Source organism: Lissotriton helveticus, chromosome 7 (assembly GCF_964261635.1).
Source record: "Lissotriton helveticus chromosome 7, aLisHel1.1, whole genome shotgun sequence".
Lineage (NCBI taxonomy): Eukaryota > Metazoa > Chordata > Amphibia > Caudata > Salamandridae > Lissotriton > Lissotriton helveticus.
In genome coordinates, this window is record NC_136068.1 from 630,792,577 (window position 1) to 630,815,266 (window position 22,690).

The 22,690-nt window shown below is 42.9% G+C and overlaps 1 protein-coding gene across 1 annotated transcript in view; it reads right to left on the reverse strand.

The window, feature by feature from the left end:
• LOC144766934 (uncharacterized) overlaps positions 1-22,690 on the reverse strand; it is an 83,667-nt gene that overhangs the window by 54,559 nt on the left and 6,418 nt on the right. Inside the window, exon 2 of the mRNA XM_078650624.1 lies at positions 7,303-7,364. Coding sequence (XP_078506750.1) covers positions 7,303-7,351 — 49 coding nt within the window. The 5' untranslated portion in view covers positions 7,352-7,364. The remainder of the gene's footprint in view (positions 1-7,302; positions 7,365-22,690) is intronic.

Sequence of the window (22,690 nt, forward strand, 5' to 3'; positions counted from 1 at the left end):
GGCGAGACGTATTGGCTATGCCAATGCTTGGTGCAGGTGTCTGTCTTCACAGTGGTCCCACAGCATTGAAGGAAATAACATCCTTCATTTTATCAATTCCTTATTCACTATTCATTTCCACTTCAATTGTGGGGTTCATTCACAATGAGGCAATTTACTGTCATTTTATTTCATTTTTAATGCTTGTCAGAGGATCCAAACCTTCTCTGGAGCTACCAAGTTGGAACGCTGTGGAACATTTCAAATCGTAAAGTACCTGTGCCAGCAATGGAGCAGCCCCAGGAGCAGACCAAGTGTCCAGACAACCAAATGTTCAAAGATATCAACAGAGATTGTAGTAAAACTCAGACATAAAAAGGCACTCGCAGGGCTGTTTGCAGTAAGGTGACATGGGGGGGAGGGTAGTTACCAACATCAAGGAAAACTTGTGGTATGAAGAGCCTCAGCTAACCACATGGCAGGACATCACATTTGAACAGCTCAGGTCCCATCCGTGCTGAGCTTTCACTGCGCGCATCATACCAGGACAAGTTCTTAAGGCAGTGGAGGAAACCTCCATAAAAGCATTGCACACCGCCTCATGAGAGGATCGCCATCTAGAGGTTTGAGTAGGAATTCCTTCCATAGCGATGCGGACGGTTCGCTTCTTCGAGTTACTAACGACACGGTGGTGACACCCGAGGCCACCAGTCCAGAGCGCCCAATTAAAAGGACAGTGGACGCATCAACCGGTGGACGTATGCCATGCGCCAGGGAATCCATCCTGGAGCTCTCTTGGAGCTGTGGGAGGCAACCACACAGATGGGGCCGTGCAGCCTAGCTCACTGCGATGGAAATTATGGTCTGATATTGCCCGTAATAATGTGACATCTAGTAGCGACTTCTACAGGGGAAGCCAAGAGACCGTCCTTTTTGAGTCACTGTGGGGGCATCATGTTAAAAACATTCCCCCTGCTTGGACTCCTCTAAGTTGTCCGATGCCGATGTAGGAGAAAGGCTGAAAAACGTTGCCATTCCATCTTTGCCTGAGCAGAATTGAGCCGCTGGATGCTGATCGAGCTTGTAAAGCTTGTCACACCATGTGACGTCAGACCAAATGTGCAAAGAAAGCTCAAGTATCTGTGGTCCACCAATTGAGACAATCTGTCACTTGACTCCAGCATTGTGCACGATATGACAAGCCAGTGCTAGAGTGTGAGAGAGAGAGCGAGCAAGAGAAAGCGAGAGAGGGGTGGTGGAGGGGGAAGGCGACGAAAGAGAGAAAGAGAAGGAAGGGGGAGAGGAGGCAACGAGAGAAAGAAAGAGGGGCCAGAGATACCGGGAGAAGCCATGTGAATGCAATAAAAAGAATGATGAGACGGAGAAGGCGGATCAGGAAGAAATTGAGAGGCACATTGTGGGTACAGCCAGAGAATAAAAGGGAGACCTAAAAATGTCTTCTGAATGGGGAGAGGGCAGGAGAAGACAAGGTAATGAGGCCGTTGAGAGACGGAGGCAGAGAGATGACAGCAGATTAGAGAGTGTGCAGCCCGTGACACAAAAATTAGCCTTTTTATATGGAGAAATAACAAGAGTCGAGGAAAGATGGCAACATCAGTATCACATGATCAGCTACGACTCCTGGATAACTGATCTGCGTCCATTTAAATCTTACAGACAAAAAAAGTGCAGGGAGGCCAGAGGCTGGACCCAGTGACAGCATGACAAGAGATGGACATGAGGCAAGAGGAAAAGCATCGAATATTTTGGAACCATGCCTCTCCCAAAAAACTCAAACGATATAAGGGGTGGGGGTCCTACAAGCGGGATAACTATGATGAGAGAAGCCAGGCCTCCCATCACATGTGCGTGCTGGCATCACAGCGGGGGCTTCCTTCCGTGCGTCACAGCGTCTTGGCACAGTGCTGGGCACCGTGGAAGTCTCCACGTCAACAAGCGCGGCACCCGCGTGAGGTGTGTGCACGCGCTGGAGAGAGCAGTCTGCTCTTTTTCCAAGCACATACTCATGATTGTGGCGTGCCGCTGCGCACTCCCGCAAGGTGTATGCCGCCACAAGCACGAGTATGTGCTTGGAAAAAGAGCTGCATGACGGCTAAAGGTCTCCTATGCAGTGCGTAGGCGAGACCTAAAAAATATCTCAACTCTGGGGCAGTACCACTCTTCACTGCCTGTGACTTCAACGAGACTCGGTATGGCTCTTTCAGTTTCATTATGTCAGAACTGAAGCATTTTCAATAGTATATACAACAAAGCCGTAGTTGTTGCTTCTTTATCTTATGCAAATAACAACCACTGGTACAGCCAACAGTCCTGACTTCTTTTAGGTGTAATGTTACTTGTTGTATTGTATATCTGGTTTCAGTGACAGAAGCAGCAAAATACCAGTAGAGCGGTGCACTATGCTAAGCACAGATTTTTAGTTTACATGTTTCTAAGCCACTCCCTTAATCACATCGGCCACTCCCTTTTGAGAGACCCCCCCTCGTTTTTTTTATTCCACTTAAAGCCCTGCCTGCAGCCTTGAAGAGTTGCACGTGCGTTTTGATAGGCCATGGCACAGACACCTGTATGCATTTTCAGATAGCGCTTTAGAAAAAGTGCACAAAAGGGATGTTCTCTTTTTGAGGCCGGGCCAACCGTGATGGCTTTTGTACAGTGAAAATATTATACCAAGGTGTACTTGCAGGCATAGCACAGACACGACTAATGCATGCACAGAGCAAAGCACTCACATACATACATACACACACAGAGACCCCCAGTTACAGTATCAACCTAGCACAACCACAATGTCGCATCAGAAACATGCACTTGAATCAACACAACATTGCAGTCACGTATTAAAGTCATAGTCCCTGTTGTTATTCAACGGCATTCCATGGAAACACCAAACAGAGGAGCACAAAGGAGGCTGATGAATGCCCACACATCAAACACTACCCCTTAGAATGCGACTACAACTGGGCCAAAAATGCGGGCCACAGACATAAGAAGCTTAGCTAGGGTGCTCAGCATATGGATGCTGAAATATGCACCTGTGCCCTGGAGTGTTCCATGTTGATAGGGGGGTTCTGCCAACACTAGCCCCAGACTTAACTGTGCTTTAAAAACTAAAACTAAAATCTCTGGACTGAGCTGAGCGACCTCACTTAAGCTGCTTTTTTGTCACAGTAGGGCTGTGAAAATGCACCAACTGGGCTAGGAGCGATTCTAGGTCACGTGTATTAGACACACCCTGAGTCACAGAGGCGGTTTGTTATACGTGACTCTAGCCCCCAGATGCATCAAAAACCCAATTTGTGATTCCTTAATAGAGAAAAATACCGATTCGCTATTAAGGAATAGGAAAATGGAATGCATCAAGGAATCACTTTAAAAATAGCAATTTCTTAGAATTCCTTAATTGCGACTCGCAATATGGAATACCTCCCCATTCATTCCTATGGGCCTAGAGGCCAATAGGAATGAATGGGAAGACAATCTCAATTTGCGAATCGCAATTAGCGTTTCGCAAATTGAGATTGCGATTTCAAGGGTGCAGGGGTGTCCAAAGGACACCCTGTTGCACCCCTGAAATTGATATGTGCACATATGTTGCGCACACATATGCCCTTAGGGCATGTGTGTGCGCAACATGAAACTTTGAAAAATGCACTTAGTGCATTTTTCAAAGTTTTTGCAAATTACCATGAAGTTGTACTTCATGGTAATTTGTGTGCCCTATTAGCGAATTCGCTATTTTAAAAACTTTCATGCATTGCATTTAAGGAATCTCAATTTGAGATTCCTTAAATGCAAATAATCGTAATTTAGCGATTTCTAAAATTGCGATGTTTGCATTTGGGATGATGCATCCCAAATGCAAAAATACCGCTCGCAAAGGGGCAGATTCTGATAATCTGCCCCTTTACGAGCGGATTTTTGTTTGATGAATCTCGGCCTTAGTTCTGCTTCTTAGACCACATCCCCTTCAGAGACGGCCCTCCCCATTTTCAGCCCACGTAAAACACTGGACGAATGCAGGGCCGATCCTACACATACCTCCAGAGGGGAGCTGGGGTTCCCTGCAGTAGTCTACCTATGATAACTTTTGTCAAAGGAAAAGTGTGGAGGGGACGCCAAAGGTTTGGTCCAGCGCGCTCTCTTACTAACGGCCAGTTCTGGTCGTAGGTTTATTATCTTGGATATTTTTCGGGGCCTTTCGAGTTTCTTTTAGAGGTTTATCAGGACTGCAGAGAAGAGGTGTTAGGGTGTCTGGTAATGACACAACGTTCTGGCTATGTTAGTGAAACACTGACCAGAGGGGATTCCTGAGGTGATTCAGGTAACATCAAAGAACCTGGGTTTATGTTCTTGAGTGGACTCTTTACTTTTACTTAGGTGGCTGATGAGGTTTCAAGGCCTCTTCAGGTATCAGGAAGAAAGAACCTTCAGAGGAATACCAAGTGCCCTATAGAGTTACGGCTACCATCGGTGGATTGCACGGCCAATCTTTCTGACTCTTCACTACTACAAAAGCATTGCAAAAATTGAATAAATGCAAAATAGCCAACACAAATTGGGAGGTTGCAGAGCCTTATAAAGGTTATATGTACCCATAATGTGCAATGTAGGTGTCGGCCTATTGATGGAGCAAGGATTCGAGAAAAAGAAACTTGCTCGAATCAACCTCTCGTTAACAGACACTAACAAGTAGAAATCATAGATAAATAAAAATAAACATACATGCAACATTCATATACGGGGAAAAAGGCTTTTTGCTTGCTTAAATAGCAAAGAATAATATGCTACATAATTGAAATCCTGCTTGGAACCGAAAATTGCTTTGCCCATGCGCGAACCTGTCCTGTGCAAGTAACCACGTGATTAACCATGTGATAAGAAAACTCTCACACATGCGCACAGAGTTGCTAACAGTAGGTCTCGAAGTACCGCATGTCTGGCATATGCTTGCTTGAATTTTAAAAGAAGTTTTTCGCTGCTAAAGCTTTGCATAACAAAGAAGAAATAACACGTGATAGAGTATAAGGGGGAGGTAAAACAGTGATAGTTACATATTTAAGAAATTAACATCTGTTTATGATTCTTTCGTTAATAGTGAGTGTTTTAGGCCTGATATTCTAAGCTGAAAGAAAGATGGCGGGTAAAACTTAATGAAAGTTGAGTCTGCGCATTGCAGACCCGGAGTGACCCGGTGACCGGGACATTGGTCACCTGCTAAAAACCAAGGACGAGAGCTTGAGAAAAGATCCTCAGCTGAAGAAATTTTATACAAATTTTATATCTATCTATTGTGTGAGATATATGGGAACAGAAGTGAATAAATTAAGTGGGAATGGTTTACTTAACAAAGAATCAGTTAAACATTTTAGGATGACCATATGAGGTGATGACAACTCCCCTGTCCTGGCCCAATCATAGTTCAGAATTCACAGACATTTGCAACCTTTGAAGGTGGGACATGCAAAAGGGTATAATTTGAGTGATTTAAGGTTAAAAATATTTGCAAGAAAGAGATGATGAGAGCTGCTAAGGAGAGTCGTTGATGCTACTGAGAAGAACAGACTGAGAAGATTCAATACTGAGTGACAGCCTGATTAGAATGAAGATTTGCGGAAAAATATCGAGGAGAGAGTGTAAGAGAGGGATGCGCTCCGGTGAGTTGGGTTTCTAGAACGACATTGTAAGTATAATCCTATACTGTACCTGTTCTAAAGTCTTTGTCGCCTGACTCTTAAATCAGGTGACCGCCATCAATCCTTTTGCCCAAGGGTTGTATTTCCTGTTTCATTTTGGTAACTATCGCTCTTCCTTAAAATGTTGAATATTTGCTGAAAAGTAGAGATTATTGTGTCTTTTGTCTTTTCATCTATCATTTTCATTGTGTTGGAGGTTGTTGAAAGAGTCTGGGTTTTGAATGAAATTTGATAAATGAATATTTCTCTCCCATGAAAGTTGATGGAGTTAGCACTGTGAATCTGTACCAATGAGCGTTCATTTTGATTGAATTATTAGATACAATTATTGAATCTTACCTGGAGTCTGTGATTACTTACTGCAAAGTTATAAGAACATTTTAATGAATTTTGTTAATATTACCATCAACTACTTGACTAATGGTCCATTGACCAAAAGAAGAGTATTGATCTGTGAAGATTAGTTAGACATAGACTAAATTCAGATCGAAGGAAAATAAAACTTGACCCCCAGTGAAACAGTCAGGAAATACAAATGCAAATATGCGCCCATTGTGAATGATAAGTTCATATGTAAAAAAGTTTATCCTGGCCTTTTGCTGGATCAGCCTAATAGAAATTTCAGTTCGGACTCCCCCCCCCAACATCTTCTCCTATTCTGTCTATGCACCTTGCCTCTTTATTCTAATCTGTGCGTAATTCAGCAGATGTTGGAGATGGTATGGTCCAGAAGGAGATGCAAATTTGGAAAAGTGTAAATTCTTTGATAAAATTGGCTTTGAAGTGGTGAGAGAAAAAACCTTTCGAGAGGCATCAGGACAGAATGTATGCCGACGCACAAGTTCGAAAGTCGAGTAGCAGTGTTTGTGTTAGAGTCAGCTAACATCTGTCGGTGGAGATGAAGCATGGCAAGCGTTGTGCATTGTGCTGGATTGCTGGTGATGCACAAAGGAGACTATTAGCTGGTGCTGGCCTCCCAGGGGTCTTCCTTTTAAAGCAGGTTGAGCATGCTTAGGTGAAATAAAATAGTACGGGTTTTGAACACGGGTAGTTTTGATGAATACATTTCATAGGAGAGGCTGGCAAGCCCTGGTAAATTGAGAAGGCACAGAATAAAAATATATAGAGGAATGTAGTCCTTTCCTAATTTGTGCCAGTGGTTACCAGTGGGCTCTACCAACACTTATTTTTGGGGATGAAGAATTTCCATTCTCTCCCACTATCCTGGTCCATACTGAGTCCCTTAGTTCACAGAGTAGCAGGACATACAGAGCAATCTTTGTTGAGTTTCACAAAGATGGAGGTAATACAAGAAGGACTGTGGAGCAAAACTTGGACACCAGCACTTATTCTTTTACATATTAAGCACGGTTAAGTAGCATTTATTAATAGATCGCGAAGCTGATGAAGTTTAATAAACTTGGGAATTTCAGGGGTCTACAATTTCACAAAAGCAATGGACCTGTAATATAGAAGTGGCCCCATGCGTTTAGATTCAGAGGTGCAGAAGCAAGTTGCTTTCTACGAACACTTACCCATCTTCATTCTAGTCCCTTGCCCCACCCATTTCTACCCCATTTCCCCCTAATGTAGGAGACCTACTCACCTTGCACGAAAAAGGCGGCAGCCAGCACGCAGATCAACAGGGCCCTCATTTTGTCCTCAGTCCTAGAAGTTGGTAGGTAGAAGCTGGTGTTAGTGTCTGAGTTACTACAATGTCATCATTAGAAAAAGATTTGGAAACACGAGGAGCTTCCCTAGTTCTTAATTTTTGCTTTTATTTGCAGGTGGTGGGCACCAGCACCTGGCATGGCCATTCATTGTGGGTGGCAGGGCTCCTCCTCCCTCCATTTTCCAAAGCACGATTTGTGTCTGTCAGTCTGAGCAAAGGTCAGCCTTACAGACACTCATCATTGTCAGGGTCAGGCAGTGAAGTGCTTTACATGGGCTAGTGCATAGGCACTTGAGTGCAGTGACCTTATCAGTTCAGTGAAGCCTTGTGAGGTCCTCCCCCTCATGATGAGAGGAAGCGCCACAGACAGAGTCAGGTTTAAGTGCTGAAGTGCTCAGGGATGACTGTCTATCCCTGTCTATCATCACAGAGTGGAGTGGGGTCAGCAAGTATCACTGACCCCACCCCAGTATGTGAGGGAAGGTCCTCCCCTCTTAAGGCTGACCCAATACAATGTTAACCAATGAGAGTAGGTAGGAGATCTTCTATGTTTCCCTTCCCCCCTTGCGGTGCCTTCGTACTTCCCCAGCCAAGGTTGGTAATGGGAGTACCTGCCGGGCGGTGACGTGGGGAGGGGGAGGGGCAGGGTGGGAGGTAATAATCTATGGATTTCTGAGGTTTACAGGTAAGTAAACATATAAATAAATAAAATGAATTTCGTTTCACGCACTGCATCGCATTTGGGGATGCAGTGCATGCAATGAAATTCATTTTATTTATTTATATGTTTACTTACCTGTGAACCTCCGAAATCCATAGATTACTACCTCCCACCCTGCCCCTCACCCTCCCCACGTCACCGCCTGGTGGGTGCTCCCACTACTGACCGCGGCTGTACTTCCCCCACTTCCTGCTGGCCCTGCTGTCCAAAGCCCGGTAAGTGCTTTTTGAATGTTTGGGTACAAGCGTGTATCTATGGATGTATGTGCGCGTTGGTGAGTGGATTTATGTCAGCGAGTGTGCACTCTGGTGAGTGGATGGATGTCAGAGAGTGTGCGCATTGGTGAGTGGATGGATGCCAGCGAGTGTGCACTCTGGTGAGTGGATGGATGTCAGAGAGTGTGCGCATTGGTGAGTGGATGGATGCCAGCGAGTGTGCGCGCTGGTGAGTGGATGGGTGTCAGAGAGTGTGCGCGTTGTTGAGTGGATGGGTGTCAGAGAGTGTACGCACTGGTGAATCGATGAATGGAAGTGGGTATGCTCATGTATGCCCGCCTCTGCCCACCCCACTATTCATAACAATGACGAGCCGTAAGTGACCAGCACACATTCTGGGGACAAGTCACTTTTCATCTTCAGAGTAAGAGGGAGAATGGCCGAAAAGCAAAAATAAGGAGAAGAAAGACAGGACAAAGGGAGAAATTGCGGATAAAGAGACAAGAATTGTAGAGTGGTGAAAAAAAGAGGAATGCAGTGGACTCAAGACTGGACAGCCTTAGAATTTAGCAACCTCGGTATTTGTCGGGACAGGGCCCTAAAATGTTTGATTTCCTGTGTTTCCCTTTTTATAAATTAATCAAGAATGATCATGGATTGGGGGCATTTAACAACATGCATAACAGTAACAAAAGTCTTGGGGGACTTACTGGGCACCCCTGCAGTCATTCGCCAGGAAAGGAGGCTGTCTACTGCATGGAAGAGTAGGGCTGGCTGTCTATTCTGTGAGGAGCCTGATGGAGGGCAGATTTCATCTGGAGTCAGGCATTGCTTTGGTTTTGTGCTTCAGACAGACTGCATTTAAATTGACACACACATTTTGGTGTAAGTGGAAAACACATGGCACATGAACACATGAAATGAGGCCTAGTCAGTCTGAAATGCTTGTGCTGAATTAATGTGTTTTTGCAGTGTAGAGAAAACTTGTGAATTAAGTGGCCTTTTTTAGCTTTGAGGATAACCATAGAATGTGTTCTCTCTTCCCAGCTCTTTTTCTTGTAATCTACACTCCCTATTCCTGTCTTAAGAGACTTTGGCTTTGTTGCATATTTAGACAAATATTTCAGTTCATAACACATCTTTTTATAATGTGTGTTAATTAACCATGCACCAAACACTACACGTGTGGCAAACGCTTTTTTGCAAGAAAAGCTATCTAAACCATTAGAGCATGTTGCTATGAGTATGTATTAACTGTATGTGCTTTGAAAATGTACACTAGTGCATGTTTTATGCTATGTTGCACATTGTAAATTGTTGCATGTTGTGCACAGATAATAAGAAAACCTGTTTCAAACTAATAGCTTTGCTAGGTAATCATTTATACAGGGTATTAGTATGGGGGAGGTAAACATAATGGTAATATTTTGTAAATTAATACTATTTTTGTGTTTGTTTTGTTTTTGGATCTAAGATAAAATGGCTGCCTGTAAATCCAGCAAGGCTGTAAAGTGCATTGAAAAGAAGAGAGCATGCGCAAATTATACCAGCTTCCCTCAAGTACAGAAGGAGTCAAGGCCACTGTGAACTGTACATTCTTGTGATCGTGCCAATGTACCAGTGTTAGTTAAAGTATCCATTCCTGTGTGCGATGTGACAGGAAGGAGGAAATAGACTGAAACATTTTTCCTAGCAAATGTTGCTATAACATATAATTGTATTAATCATTAACGCTTCTTTTGTTAAAACTGGTATGGTTTGGAATTTGCAATGAGAACAGGATGGTGAGACCTTCATGCCATCTTGGTTAACAAATCAGGTGCAAGCTTTACTGAAAAATGCAACATTATTAGTTTAGTCAGCCAAGAATTAGAGTATAAATAATGACCTCTTTGGAGGCGTGTTTTTTCTGGCTTTAGGGGGCATGTGAGCTTTTGAGAGGGAGCAGATTAGACCAGACATCATATGGGTTAGGTACGAGAAACGTCGTGAGAGGAGATTGCTGCAGCCTGGGAGGAGATTGCGACTGAGGAGAGGTAGCGGGTTTCTTGCTCATATTTTTTTTCAGAGAAGTCCTTGCACTTCATATTTTTGGCAAGGCAGATCACATTCCTCTGTGGACTTGTGAAGGGCAGCTGTCTTACTCCTAAATCACAGACAAGGGCAGAGAGAGCAACAGATAGAAAGGGTTTTTTAGATGTAGGTGCTAAAACTCTAAATTTATGCTTTGACTAATTAACTAGTTTTTGGAAGAATTTATTTGCCCTATGCATTTATTTCTATTTATGGGAGATTTTTGCAAATTAGTAATTATTGATTAGCCGGGGAAGACTCACTCTTTTCTTAAAAACACTTTAAGAGTTTTGACTGACATTTGTGCCACATTTTCTTTTCTACATGTAATGCTTTTATATGCAGACTGTAATATGTTCTGTATTAATGCTATTTTTTCTAATTTTGAAATTCTGTAACCTGATATTTGACTAATGAATAAAAAGTCAAAGAACCCTCATTTTAACTAAGAAAATAAAACCCTTTAAAATACTCAACAACTCTCTTTATTGGCTTAAATAATAATTGCATTTTTGACTGTTCATGTTCATGCAAAGTCTCCTGAAGGTAATACACGGTGTCAAGGGCACAAACACCTTTTCAGCGGTAAATAGAGGTAGGTGAGGTTTTGCATTTAGAAATTACCATGAAATTACCGCTGGATCAGTTTCTGGTAGCCTGAGGATGGTCATTATTGATTAGTTTGGTGATTAAGGATTATTGATATCACCATCAACTATTCAACTTATGGATCTTTGACCTTAGGAGGGAAGTAAAATAATTGCCCAAGTTAGATAAATGTCCAAGTCCTCATTCCAATGCTCAGAACCTGAAGACTGGCAAAGCAGTACTGGAAGGTGATGGAAGAAGGTGATTGCTGGAGTGGTGTGAGTATCAATAGGGTTGTGAAATGTTGTTAATGTGCTGAGATGTATTTTTGAGTGTTGAAAATAGTAAGATTTTTTTGACTGTTGGTGAAATTTTGCTCATTTGAATTGATGGTGTTATTGATTATATTGGTAATTTCATATGACAGATTTTTTTGGTTATTGATTATATGTTCTTAACTTGAAAAGTTAGTGTCTTGTTGTATGCTGTCTGGAAATCCCGGGAAGGAATAGAGGGTGGTAAATGAAAGCCACACTGCTCTGCGGTTACTCGTCTGTTGGAATAACACTGAGAAACTAGGTAGGGCTGGCAGCGTTAAATTAGGGACTATTTCCTGTGTAAAAGTGAGAGTGATTGATAGCAAAGAGTTCACTGGTGAAACCTTGGTGTTATATCACCTAGAAAGGGTTACACTGAAGCAGTAGCAGGTTCTTCTGAGCTTGAGTGAAGGGTAAGCGGAATAGATTTACTCGCAGTGTTTGAAGAGTAACCAGAAGTTCTTATTTTGTGAAGAGTAAGCGGAATGTGTTACTCACAGTGAAAATACATCTATCCTTTATTTAGTGGAACAGACAGAGTTGCGAATGTTTGTATGTTGTTACTAACAGAATTTTGCTTAAGAAAAACTCAGAAAAATACTGCAGTAAGATTTTGTGGAGGGTCAGTGGTAGGCGTAAAAATGACTGAAATATAGACTGACAGCATTGGGGAAAGGAAATTGCATTGAGCTACTGCAAAAATTAAATTGTTTGAAGGTTTAAAGAAATTGTTGGAAGGTAAAGTGAAACATTCATTTTTTAAATGGTGATGCTCCTGAAAGAACACCTGTGCATTTTATGTCTACCAATTTGGGACAAAATACATGTATGTGGGATCACCAATGGTGCTAGATTACTGATAAAGAAGGTCCTTTGAGGTTTCCAAAAGATGGTACTTTTGAATTGCAAATTATTGACAAATTAAGGAAAGTGTTATGTAAAATAAAGACACCATCTAGAGCTGCACAATTTGAGGCCTTAAGCATGTGGGAAAAGACAGCAAGAGACAAAGCAAGTGAGGATAAAAAGGTAAAGCACCAGATGCAGGACAAGGGAATTAATGATGATAAAAAGCTTCAAATAAATAATGACTCAGTGGATGAAATAATAGATGCATTGTTAACTGAGTGTCCACCACTTTATGTGGTTCCCATTAAAAATACTGAAAATAGTGTACCAGTAAGTACTACAGTGGCTACTGCTTCTTTTGAACAGAGAGAAAGACAGACAGAGCTGTGCAGGCATTTCAGATTGACCCACTACCTGTTGATTCAGCACTGACAGTGATATCTCCAGGGACTACTGCTTCAAATGTGACTGATTCAGTCCAAGAATTACAAACTGCAGATGCACAGGTAATGCCTAGAAAAATTGTGACTGTCCCAATTAATATGGTCGCTACTCAAAAGGTTCAAAGAGCTGTAGAAGGAGTGATTTTGTCAGGGTTTATCTCAGAAACTCAGAATTCACAGATTATTGAACAGAAATTACCCCAGACAGTCCAAGCACTGAAAGGCGAGGGGAAAATGGTCTTTACAATATCTGCAGCCCAGAATAAAATGAATATATTTGAAAATGGGATTTTTCAAACCTGCTTTGAGGAAGCAGCAGTGATTAAAAAGATAGAGAGCATCGGGGAACATATTAACCCAGACCCTGGAAAAGAGATGCAGCTTAATGTTTTAAATTCAACATTTGAAGATGGAGAAATTAACAGTCCCTGCTGTTTAAATCATGAAAATGTGAACCAGTGTCAGGAAAAATAATTAATTTCCCTGGGTAAGGAAACAGCTACATGTGCAGTAACTACACACGATGGACTGACAGATTTGGCTCACAATTATGAAATTAATGTTTCAGGAAGTTTTCTATATCAGAAAAGTTTCAGGGTACATATGGATGATGAAGCAAATGAGATGAGAAAATGTGTTCTTCAGGAATGCATTTGCACATTGCAGAAATAATAAAAAATATTTTCAAATGCAATAGGTTTGAGAAATTAGGCGACAATTGGGCAAGAAAACATGAGAAGTAAAAGAAACCACCAGACCTTGTTAGGTAAAATAATAAACAAAATGAGGGAGAAGCTTTTGCTTACTCATTGAGAGAAAAGGTGGAAGAAGTGCATATTCCTATGCCACGGAATAAAAGTGACTTGCAGCAATTCAGATCACATTCCCACAATTGAGAGACAAGTTTATACTGTGGTACCCACAAGTTGATGGATTTGTTGAAATTTTAAAAGAGTTGTACATTAATTTGGAAATGTTCTTTTACATTGCCATGCAAACTGAATTGTGGTTTGAATCTAAAGTTGTTGTGCAAAGGCCAGGTGAGGAGACAGGGTTTGCGTGAATGCACCATCATATTCTGTTATGGAAAAAAACGTAGCAGTGATTACTTTCCTGAAGGGCATAGTGCCAGCAAAGGATGTTGATTTGGTACAGATTAAAAGAACACAGGATGGAAGTACAGGTGTTTTGGTTTGTGCAAATTCAGGTATGGATGTTGTACTCCTGGAAAATGTGTCCTCTTGCCATCTTTATAACAGGTTTGAGCATTGGAAGAAGAAATATACATTTAAACATGAACCACAAAAACATAGAGAAATGCAGATGCAAAATATGCCAGTTAAGAAAATGCAAATGTCAGTTCAGTAACAGGTACCAATGGTAGGAATTTTTCAAGCACAGATGGTCCCACAAAATATGGAAAATGCTAAAATTAATTTAAATAAGGCAAATGTGAATTATTTCCAGAGAAAAAATCAGAACCCAGTCCAACAGGTTGCTGTGCTTGAAAATGAGAGTTTTAACCCTCACAATTCTGAATTTTCCAAGTCCATTGTGAAAGCAGTGGAAGATACAGACTTAGGGGCCGATTATGATGGCGGACGGACCTGAGTCCGTCCGCCACCATAGAGTAGGAGGGACCGTCCGCAGGGGCAGCCGCGGTCCCTCCATGCAGATTAGGATGTGACCGCCAGGGTGGCGGTCACATCCTCTATTTTTAACATTGCGGCGGGTGCAGCTTCAAGCTGCACCCGCCGCAATGTTAAAAATGCATGCACGGCATTTGCGTGGTGCCTGCCGCTTTGTTCACGCAAATGCAGGGGGGTACCATAGGTACCCCCCATGTGCACCCCCCAACCGCAACGGGCCCCCGAAGTGAAGGCCCGTATGCTTTTCCACGGCAGAAAAGCCGCCGTGGAAAAGCATACTTTCTACTGCATCATAATATGGCTGGCGGTGTCTGATAGACACCGCCAGCCATGTTAATGCTTTTCCGCCACGGTCGGAAGGCGACTGCGGCGGAAAAGCGGCGGACAGATTCAAAGACCCACCAGCCATCCTAATTTGGCGGTGGGTCTTTCAAGCATCCGCGGCGGTTTTCCCGCATCCTCCGGACCGGCGGTGGCTTACGCCGGCCCGGAGGATGCGGGAAATCCGCGATCCTAATCACCCCCTTAGTTGGAAGAGTTTTAAACAAAGAAATTACAAACCCATTTTAAATTGGTCCAACAGGAGACAGCTGTAGCATTGATTTCAGAAAAGACAGTTGAAAAATTACCTTCTAATTTGAAAGAAATAATAAACACAGAAATAAGAGAGTTCACAGAGAAGGATGCCAGATTAATAAAATGAGCAGAACATGTTCTATTAAAATTAGAACCAGAGACATGTATTCAAGAACACCATCCGTTGCAGAAATGTTACCTATAAAAGGATTTTTGATGGAATTGATTGGAAGTTTATGTAACTTTCTGATCATAGGGTCACAGAAACTAAATGAAAAGAACAGATTAGTGCAGGAGAATAATAGCATAACTTTTCCATGTTGTCCTGTGGTACCGAATCCGGCCAATATATTTTTTCACATTCCATGTGCTGAAGAACAGCTTACTTTCATTGATTTTTTGTCAAGTTAATGTCACAGTGCCATTGCATGAGAATAGGCAGGAGTACTGTCAAATTGAAAATGAATGTCTGGGACACATAATTGGAAAGGGAGGTAGAAAGGTGTCACCAGAAAGAGTGGAAATAATTAACCAGATAAATCCACTTGAAATTCAGAAAGAAGTGAGGAACTTTTTGGGAATGGTTAGCTGCCGTAGAGAGTGGTTGCTAAACCTTTCCCTAGTGGCCAAGCCTTTAATGAGGCTGACACACAAGGATGTGTCTGATCCACGTCCATTGGACAACAATTGCACAAAAGCATTCCTAGAGCTGAAAGAGAAAAAATGTTGCACCTCAGCACTAGGAATGAAAGTTTATTTGAAAGAAAATACGTCAATTTGCAGTGAGAGGGAGGGCTGCGCTCTCACAGTGCCTATTCAAAAACATGAATGTTTTCAAAGGTCTATGATGTATTTCCCAATGAAGTTTGACCCTAAATTCACAGGAATGTCAGCAAATGCATTGGTTTGTGATTAAACTGAATATGATTGTCTAAATGTCATGAAAATATGCATAAAGCCAAGAGCAGACTTTAAGGATGAACGTCTGATTCAGCCCAACAATGTCCATTTTGTAGATGGCCCATATTTGAAGGATAACAATGACACATTAAAAGCAGCACATGTTGTGCTCCTCATACATTATGTGGTCAAAGCTTCATGGCTTTCAGTAGTTACCTCAGCCCAAAATTCGAAATTGATTGCCCTTACCATAACATGCAGTATATCTTCTCAAATGGGAGTCATTATTGTCATGGGAGAGAGAAATGCTAATTCAGTTACACAAAATTGTGTTCTGTTAGCATATACATTCAATGGAATCTTCACAGGTGAATTAAAAGAGGCTCAAGAATATGTTTCAGAAGCAGAACAACAGGGTTGTATCAGAATTGTTTTTGAGAAAAGTGACAACTGCATAGTGGCAAATGTGTTATTGCAAAAACTGATGCCCAGGTATAGATTGCCAGTTTCTCTGAAATCAGATCATAATGAGGTCTCAAAGATAATCAGTGCAGAATAACAGATTGGACAAGGAATGGATTGTAGCTATCTGCCTGAAGTTTTAAGCATAAGATGGAACACATAGGCAGCACAGAGTTACCTTTTGCAAAAGACTATGTTTCAGGATCACCAAAGTGGCTTGAAAATGCATATGCAAATGCAGTTGTGGAAATCACTGATGAGAACACTAGCCATTGCTGTGTAGGTCTGGTTGATGTAGAGTGTGCAGTTGCTCACCAGATTGCAGCTGCTACACAAGATCCTTATAAAGTATGGTGCAACAACTTTGATCTGAGAGATACTGTGCTGAAACATCTGAATTTGATCAAAGTGAAAATAAGAGTGAAAGGTTTAGGTTGAAAAAGTGCAAAGGATTGATGGTGCTCTGTCAAAGTTTCTCAGCACCTACATTGTTACATTTGCATGGAAAAAGTACAGAATGCCACACTGTATTAGCCATACTGATGGCGAGCTGATGACAAAGAGCAAAGAAATGCTGAAACTGTCCTGTTGAATTCTCCTTTTATTATTTTAGTTACTTATTTTAGCCAATGGTATGCCTACTAGGGGAATGTTACCTGCATAGGCAGGGAGTGTGTTTGTATAAAGGAGTGCCACTTTTCAGCATTGTAGTGCTGTGTGCAGTAATGTAGGGAGCTGCTGGGGGGGTTTACAACGCGGTAGCAACAGCATATGCAAGGCCTCCGCCGCTATGTCGCGCTCGGTGTAACCTATCTCCTGGAGGTTACGTCCGGCCGTCCAAAAGGAGAGCCACTGTAACTGGCAGGCGTAATAGTCGGCCCGAAGATCGAGAACCCCAAGACCCCCTTTGTCTGTACCAAGTTGGAGCTTCTTCAGGCTAATCCTCCGTCTGCCGTTCCTCCAGATTAGATTGACTAGTAAAGTGTTTAAGAGTTTGAAAGTACGTTGTGTGAGTAGTATCAGCAGATTTGTAAAGTAATAGAGTAGTCTCGGGAGGACCACCATTTTTGTAATGGCTATACTACCTATCACCGATAGCGGCAGCGTACTCCAAAAGGCAATACTAGCGCTGAGGGCCCTAATTGCCTTGTGTACGTTTCCGTCCAATAGGTCAGTGGGAGTCCGGTACACCTGTATTCCCAGGTACTTAAATGTCTGTGGTGCAGCGTGTATTGCCACTGGTCTGAAAGGAAGACCCATGGGGATCGCCTGCTTATGGAAAAAAAAGAATGAGATTTCACCGTATTAATGGTCAGTCCCGATATGGATTCAAAGACAGCGAAAATCTCCGCCAGAGGCGTTAAGTCCGATTGGAGATCTTTGACATATAGAATTATGTCATCTGCGTATGCTGAAAAAAAGATGTACGGTGGGTCCGATCAGAATACCCAGCTCCTGTACCTCCACTCACAGTTTAATAGCTAAGGGCTCCAACGCCAGTATAAATATAAGTGGCTATAATGCACAACCCTGTCTTGTCCCCATAAAAATCAGATACGCAGCTGGGATATGGCCCCCAGTGCGGACCCGAGCCGTAGGGGCCTGGTATAGCAGACGGAGCCATTTTAAATAATCATCCGGCAACCCAAATTTGCCCAGTGCTTTAAACAAATAGTCCCAATGCAGCATGTCAAACACCTGGCAGAGGTCTAGTGACACGCATCCAGTGTGAGTGTAGTGCGGTGGGGTGGCCGACGTTAGCGAGTGCAAACTTCTGGTGTTTAAAGATGTGCTACGGGCCGGCAAAAAGCCAGCAACATTATTAGTTTAGTCAGCCAAAAATGAGAGTATAAATAATTACTTCTTTGGAGGCGTGTTTTTCCGGCTTTAGGGGGCGTGTGAGCTTTTGAGAGGGACCAGATATCATATGGGTTAGGTACGAGAAACGTCACGAGAGGAGATTGCTGCAGCCTGGGAGGAGATTGCGTCTGAGGAGAGGTGGGAGGTTTCTTGCTCATATTTTATTTCAGATATTACGTGCTAACCACCTGAGACTCTTGTAGCTTAGTCCCTAAATTAGACCTCGTTCATTTGGTTTATCCCCGGAATGAATTGCCTTCCACCAGAATCAAGTACCTGCCATGTTTCCGCCTACCTTCTGGTAGCTTCATAATTTATAATACGAATCATTTTTCCTCAGCATAGACTGACAGTCTTGTGTTGCCATTGTCATCACCCATCCTATGCCCTTTGAAATCAATATCTATCCTTCTTGCACAAGTGGTTATTTGGCTAAAGCCTGATGGGTACCCCCTTAGGCATGTTGGCGCTGAAGAACAAATATTTTATCCATGATACTCATTTTAACGACCTCAGAAGGATGAAAGGCTAAGTAAACCCAATGGTGTTTGATCCTATGACCATGAGGTCAAACCCACCGCCAGACCCAGCAGATAACTCTGTCCAGGTTTTCTGCCATAGCAATGGCCCCTTCTATGCCCTTTGGATCTCACCATTTAACCTGCAAGTGGCCACATGGCTGACACCCCAACGGGACATTGCAGTCCTATTTAACCTTCCTATCCTTACAGCATAGCAACACTCATCGCTGAGGATGCCTTGGTGTTTGAGCATCTGCTGGTCGCACTAGTTAGATACTTGGACCCGCTCACTTAATGCACTAGCATGTGACTCAAGGCAAATTAGCCAACTAGACGTGTTGCCGCTAAAGAGGTATCTAACAGTGGTTGGATGGCCTGGAGCCTTATTATAGAGTTTCTGCAGTTACTTCTTGTTCGGGGGGTGACGACATCTTGTGCAAAGTGAAACCATGAACTTGGGGTTAATCATGGCTTCCCTGCTTGACCAAATTGTGTGATCTTAGGCGGTTGTCAGAATTTTTAGTTGTAACTACATTTGACCTAAGCCTTGAAATACACGTGGTCAAGATGTCTGCACTGGCAAGTTGAAGAGGAAGTACAGGTGGGGCACATGTCTGCCCCCAGGCAGGGCACCTCAAGCAGAGTACAGGAGGGACCCTCTAATTCAGCGAGGACATGTGAGGCAATCTGCAGGTTCAAGCTCGAATTCTCCTGATGGTTTCCACTGTCAACATGCCTGCTGCACAGCGCTGCCCCTTGCAGATGGGTCATCCTACCCTATTAAAGCACCCTTTGAAAGACTAGCGGAAATTTGATCACACTCTAATCAGGTTTCAGGTTTTAGTGTCTTTATTTCGATAATAAAATCATAAAAGACAAAATGAAAACATTCGCAAAACAAAACAAAACCACCACTATATATAAAGAGATTATATAAGAAGCCAATAAGCATGTTATTAATTTTACGCTAGACTTAAAATCACAGTTAAAACTAGTTATTAAACTTTTGTCGATTTCACAAGACATAAATAAACCTGAAACTAGAAAAGCAAAAAGACAAAACATTTCAAAATATAATTAAGAAGAAGATAGGTTCCTTCTAGCCCTGATTGCCCAAGCCAAGCCTAAAAATTTTGCCAGGCATATCACAAAAATGTCAGAAGTGTTTGTTTTCAGGACCCATATTGCATCGGAAGACTTTCTACAGGGTAGTCGTTTGAATAGGGGTTTTAGCCACGTGGAACGAGGTTCTGAATACTGGGGACAGGCAAACAGTAGATGACCCTCGGTTTCTTTATGATCTGGGCACCAGCTACAAGAGCTAGAAGAGGTTTTGCCCCAGGATGAGGAAAAAGAGTTCAAAGGTAGGGCACCCACCCGAAACTGATGATAAAGTTTTTTGTCCAATGGTCTGGTGATAGAATCCCAGTAAGTCTCACGGGCGGGATCCAACTTAAAGCTTAGAAATCGTCCCGTTAGGCTCCCAGAGCTGGAAGCTTTTACCAAGGAGAGACGGGTTGAGGCCCAAAATAATTCCTTGAATTCTTTTTTCGATGGAAAAATATTAGTACCTGGAGACACCCACAGATGTATTAAGCCCATATCATACAGACTCTTTTTCACTGAGCGGAGCCATGGGATTCGTTCAGAGCCCCCCATAGACGTCACTTCTGCTAACTCCTTTGCAAAAAGTACGAGATCCTCGGAGGTCCACAGGCGCCTCCATGTGGACACTACTCTAAATCTGGCCATGTCCATAATTGGCAGGCAACCCATATCATGGCAGAGGGGAATCAATGGAGTAGATTGGGGTAACCCTACCAGATTCCGAAGAAATCTACACTGGATTCTGTAAAGACTGGAAAGGTCCATAAATCCCCATAGCTCGGCCCCGTAGAGTGTAGCTGTATTTATTTTGGTGTCATAAATTCTCAGGGCCGGGATGACCCGCTTTGTGATGGATTTCTTCTGCTCGCGCAAAAGACATCCAGTCAATTGAGCGAGTTTTAACTGCTGGGTCGCTATTTGATCTTTCCAAGACAAACGACGGTCCAAGGTGACCCCCAGATACGTCATGGTTTCAACTTGTTCCAAGTTGACCCCACTCATTTGTACGTTACTACGTATGAGGTTTTTCCTGGATAAAACCATAAACTTGGTTTTACCCACATTTATCTGGAGATCATTTTTTTTACAAAACTCCTCAAAACGGTTCAAAGCCCGCTGTAGGCCTCCCCGGGTCTTAGATAGGAGTAGGGTGTCGTCGGCAAAGATCAACATGGGAAATTTGGTCCCTGCCAAAGATGGGGCATCGGTGTAAGTGAACTCAAAATATTTGAATACTTGGTCAATAAAGAGTAAAAAGAGGGTGGGAGCGAGAACGCACCCCTGACGAACTCCTCGAGTTACTGGAAAGGAGTCCGTATATTGACCTTGTGCTCCCCACCTTACCCTGGCATAGTTCTCTTCGTGTAGTCTGATAATCATCTCCAGTAATTCACCGGGCATACCCAGGTCCCTCAATACCTGCCATAATTTACCCCTTGGTACGAGATCGAAGGCTGACTTCAGATCTATGAAAGCGGCAAAGATGGTACCACCGCCAAGCGTGACAACCTTCCAAAAGATCATACAAAATCGTAACACCTGGTCGATGGTACTTGTACCAGATCTAAAGCCCGCCTGCATTGGAGACAGTATGTTTTCGAGGTCCATCCACCCCTGCACTCTAGCCAGAATCATACGGGCGAAGACTTTTTGGAAGCAGTCGATTAAACTAATCGGGCGGTAGTTGCCTGGATTAGACCTGTCTCCTTTTTTATGTATGGGAAGAATTTCAGCCCCCTTCCAAGTTTTGGGGATACAAGCGCCCTTCGCTATGGCATTAGCTATGTTAGTTAAGTATGGTACCCAAAGAGCAGTGTTGGCTTTAAACAGATCGGTTGGTATTTGATCCAACCCAGGGGCTTTCCCCCGCTTTGTTAAACCTAAAGATATCTCTGTCTCTGTATTGGTAAAGGTCAGGATCGTATCACAGGGGGGCATTACATATAGCAAATTCAAGGTAGTGGGAGAATCGGTATCTTCTAAACTAAATTGGGATGAATAATAGGTTATCCAGGCTTCAGGGGACACATGATTAGATGGAGTACGGGAATCACCATCCTTTCCATATTTTACAATGTCCCAGAATTTAGTCTGATTATTTGACTTACTGGCATCCAGGAGATCCTCCCAATAATCATCCTCCCACACCCTCTTTGCTTCCCACTGTGCTCTTTTGTACCGTTTCCTAGCCTCCTTTACAGCACTCATGTTTCTAGATTTAACTTTCTCAACTAGCGTACTGTGGGCCTCCCTACAGTCTTTGTTATACCATTTTGCTCTAGTGGCTTGCGGACGCCCGGTGCCTTTCTTACATGGTTTCGAGAGGAGTTGCTTAAGCTCAGTAAAACATTGATCATGCATGCCCATAATCTTGTTTGGTTCGGTATATCCCCTCCCACTGACCTCTATCATCATTTTGTTTAGTGCAAGCTTCACCACATTCTCTATACTGGCCTGTATAGTTACATCACCTGATATTGTGGACCATTTCAATCTCCTCCGATCATTTGATAAGGTTACAGCTCCTTGCCCCCTAGGGGCTGGGCCTGCCAATCTCGCCACATCATACAATTTTAATTTCAAAGACAGAGAGTTATGGTCGCTTTCAGGACGGGTAACAATTTCCATATCAACTATCAGGCTCCAGAATTCCATTTTAAAAAAAATGTAGTCTATGCGACTTTTTCTCAAACCATTGTCAAATGTAAAGTTGGCACCAAGGTCCGATTGGGTGCGTCCATTTGCGGCCCTTAAGCCCCAGGTGAGACAGAAAGCAGTCCAGCTCAGGGCAACCTCCGTTGCTTTAACAGGTTTTCTATGCATTAGTTCCGGTATTTTCCATGTAGCGTCCTCTACAAACCCCCAATTATCCTCGGCTAGATAGAGTGGCTCAATAGTGCAGTTTATGTCACCAGCTAACAGGATAAATGTTCCCTTATTCCAAGGGAGGCCTCGAGAGTAGATATTAATAATAAGCATGTCCTGGCCACCTTCCTTGCTCAACCTAATAACCAGGATATCGGGATTTTCCACATAAAGTT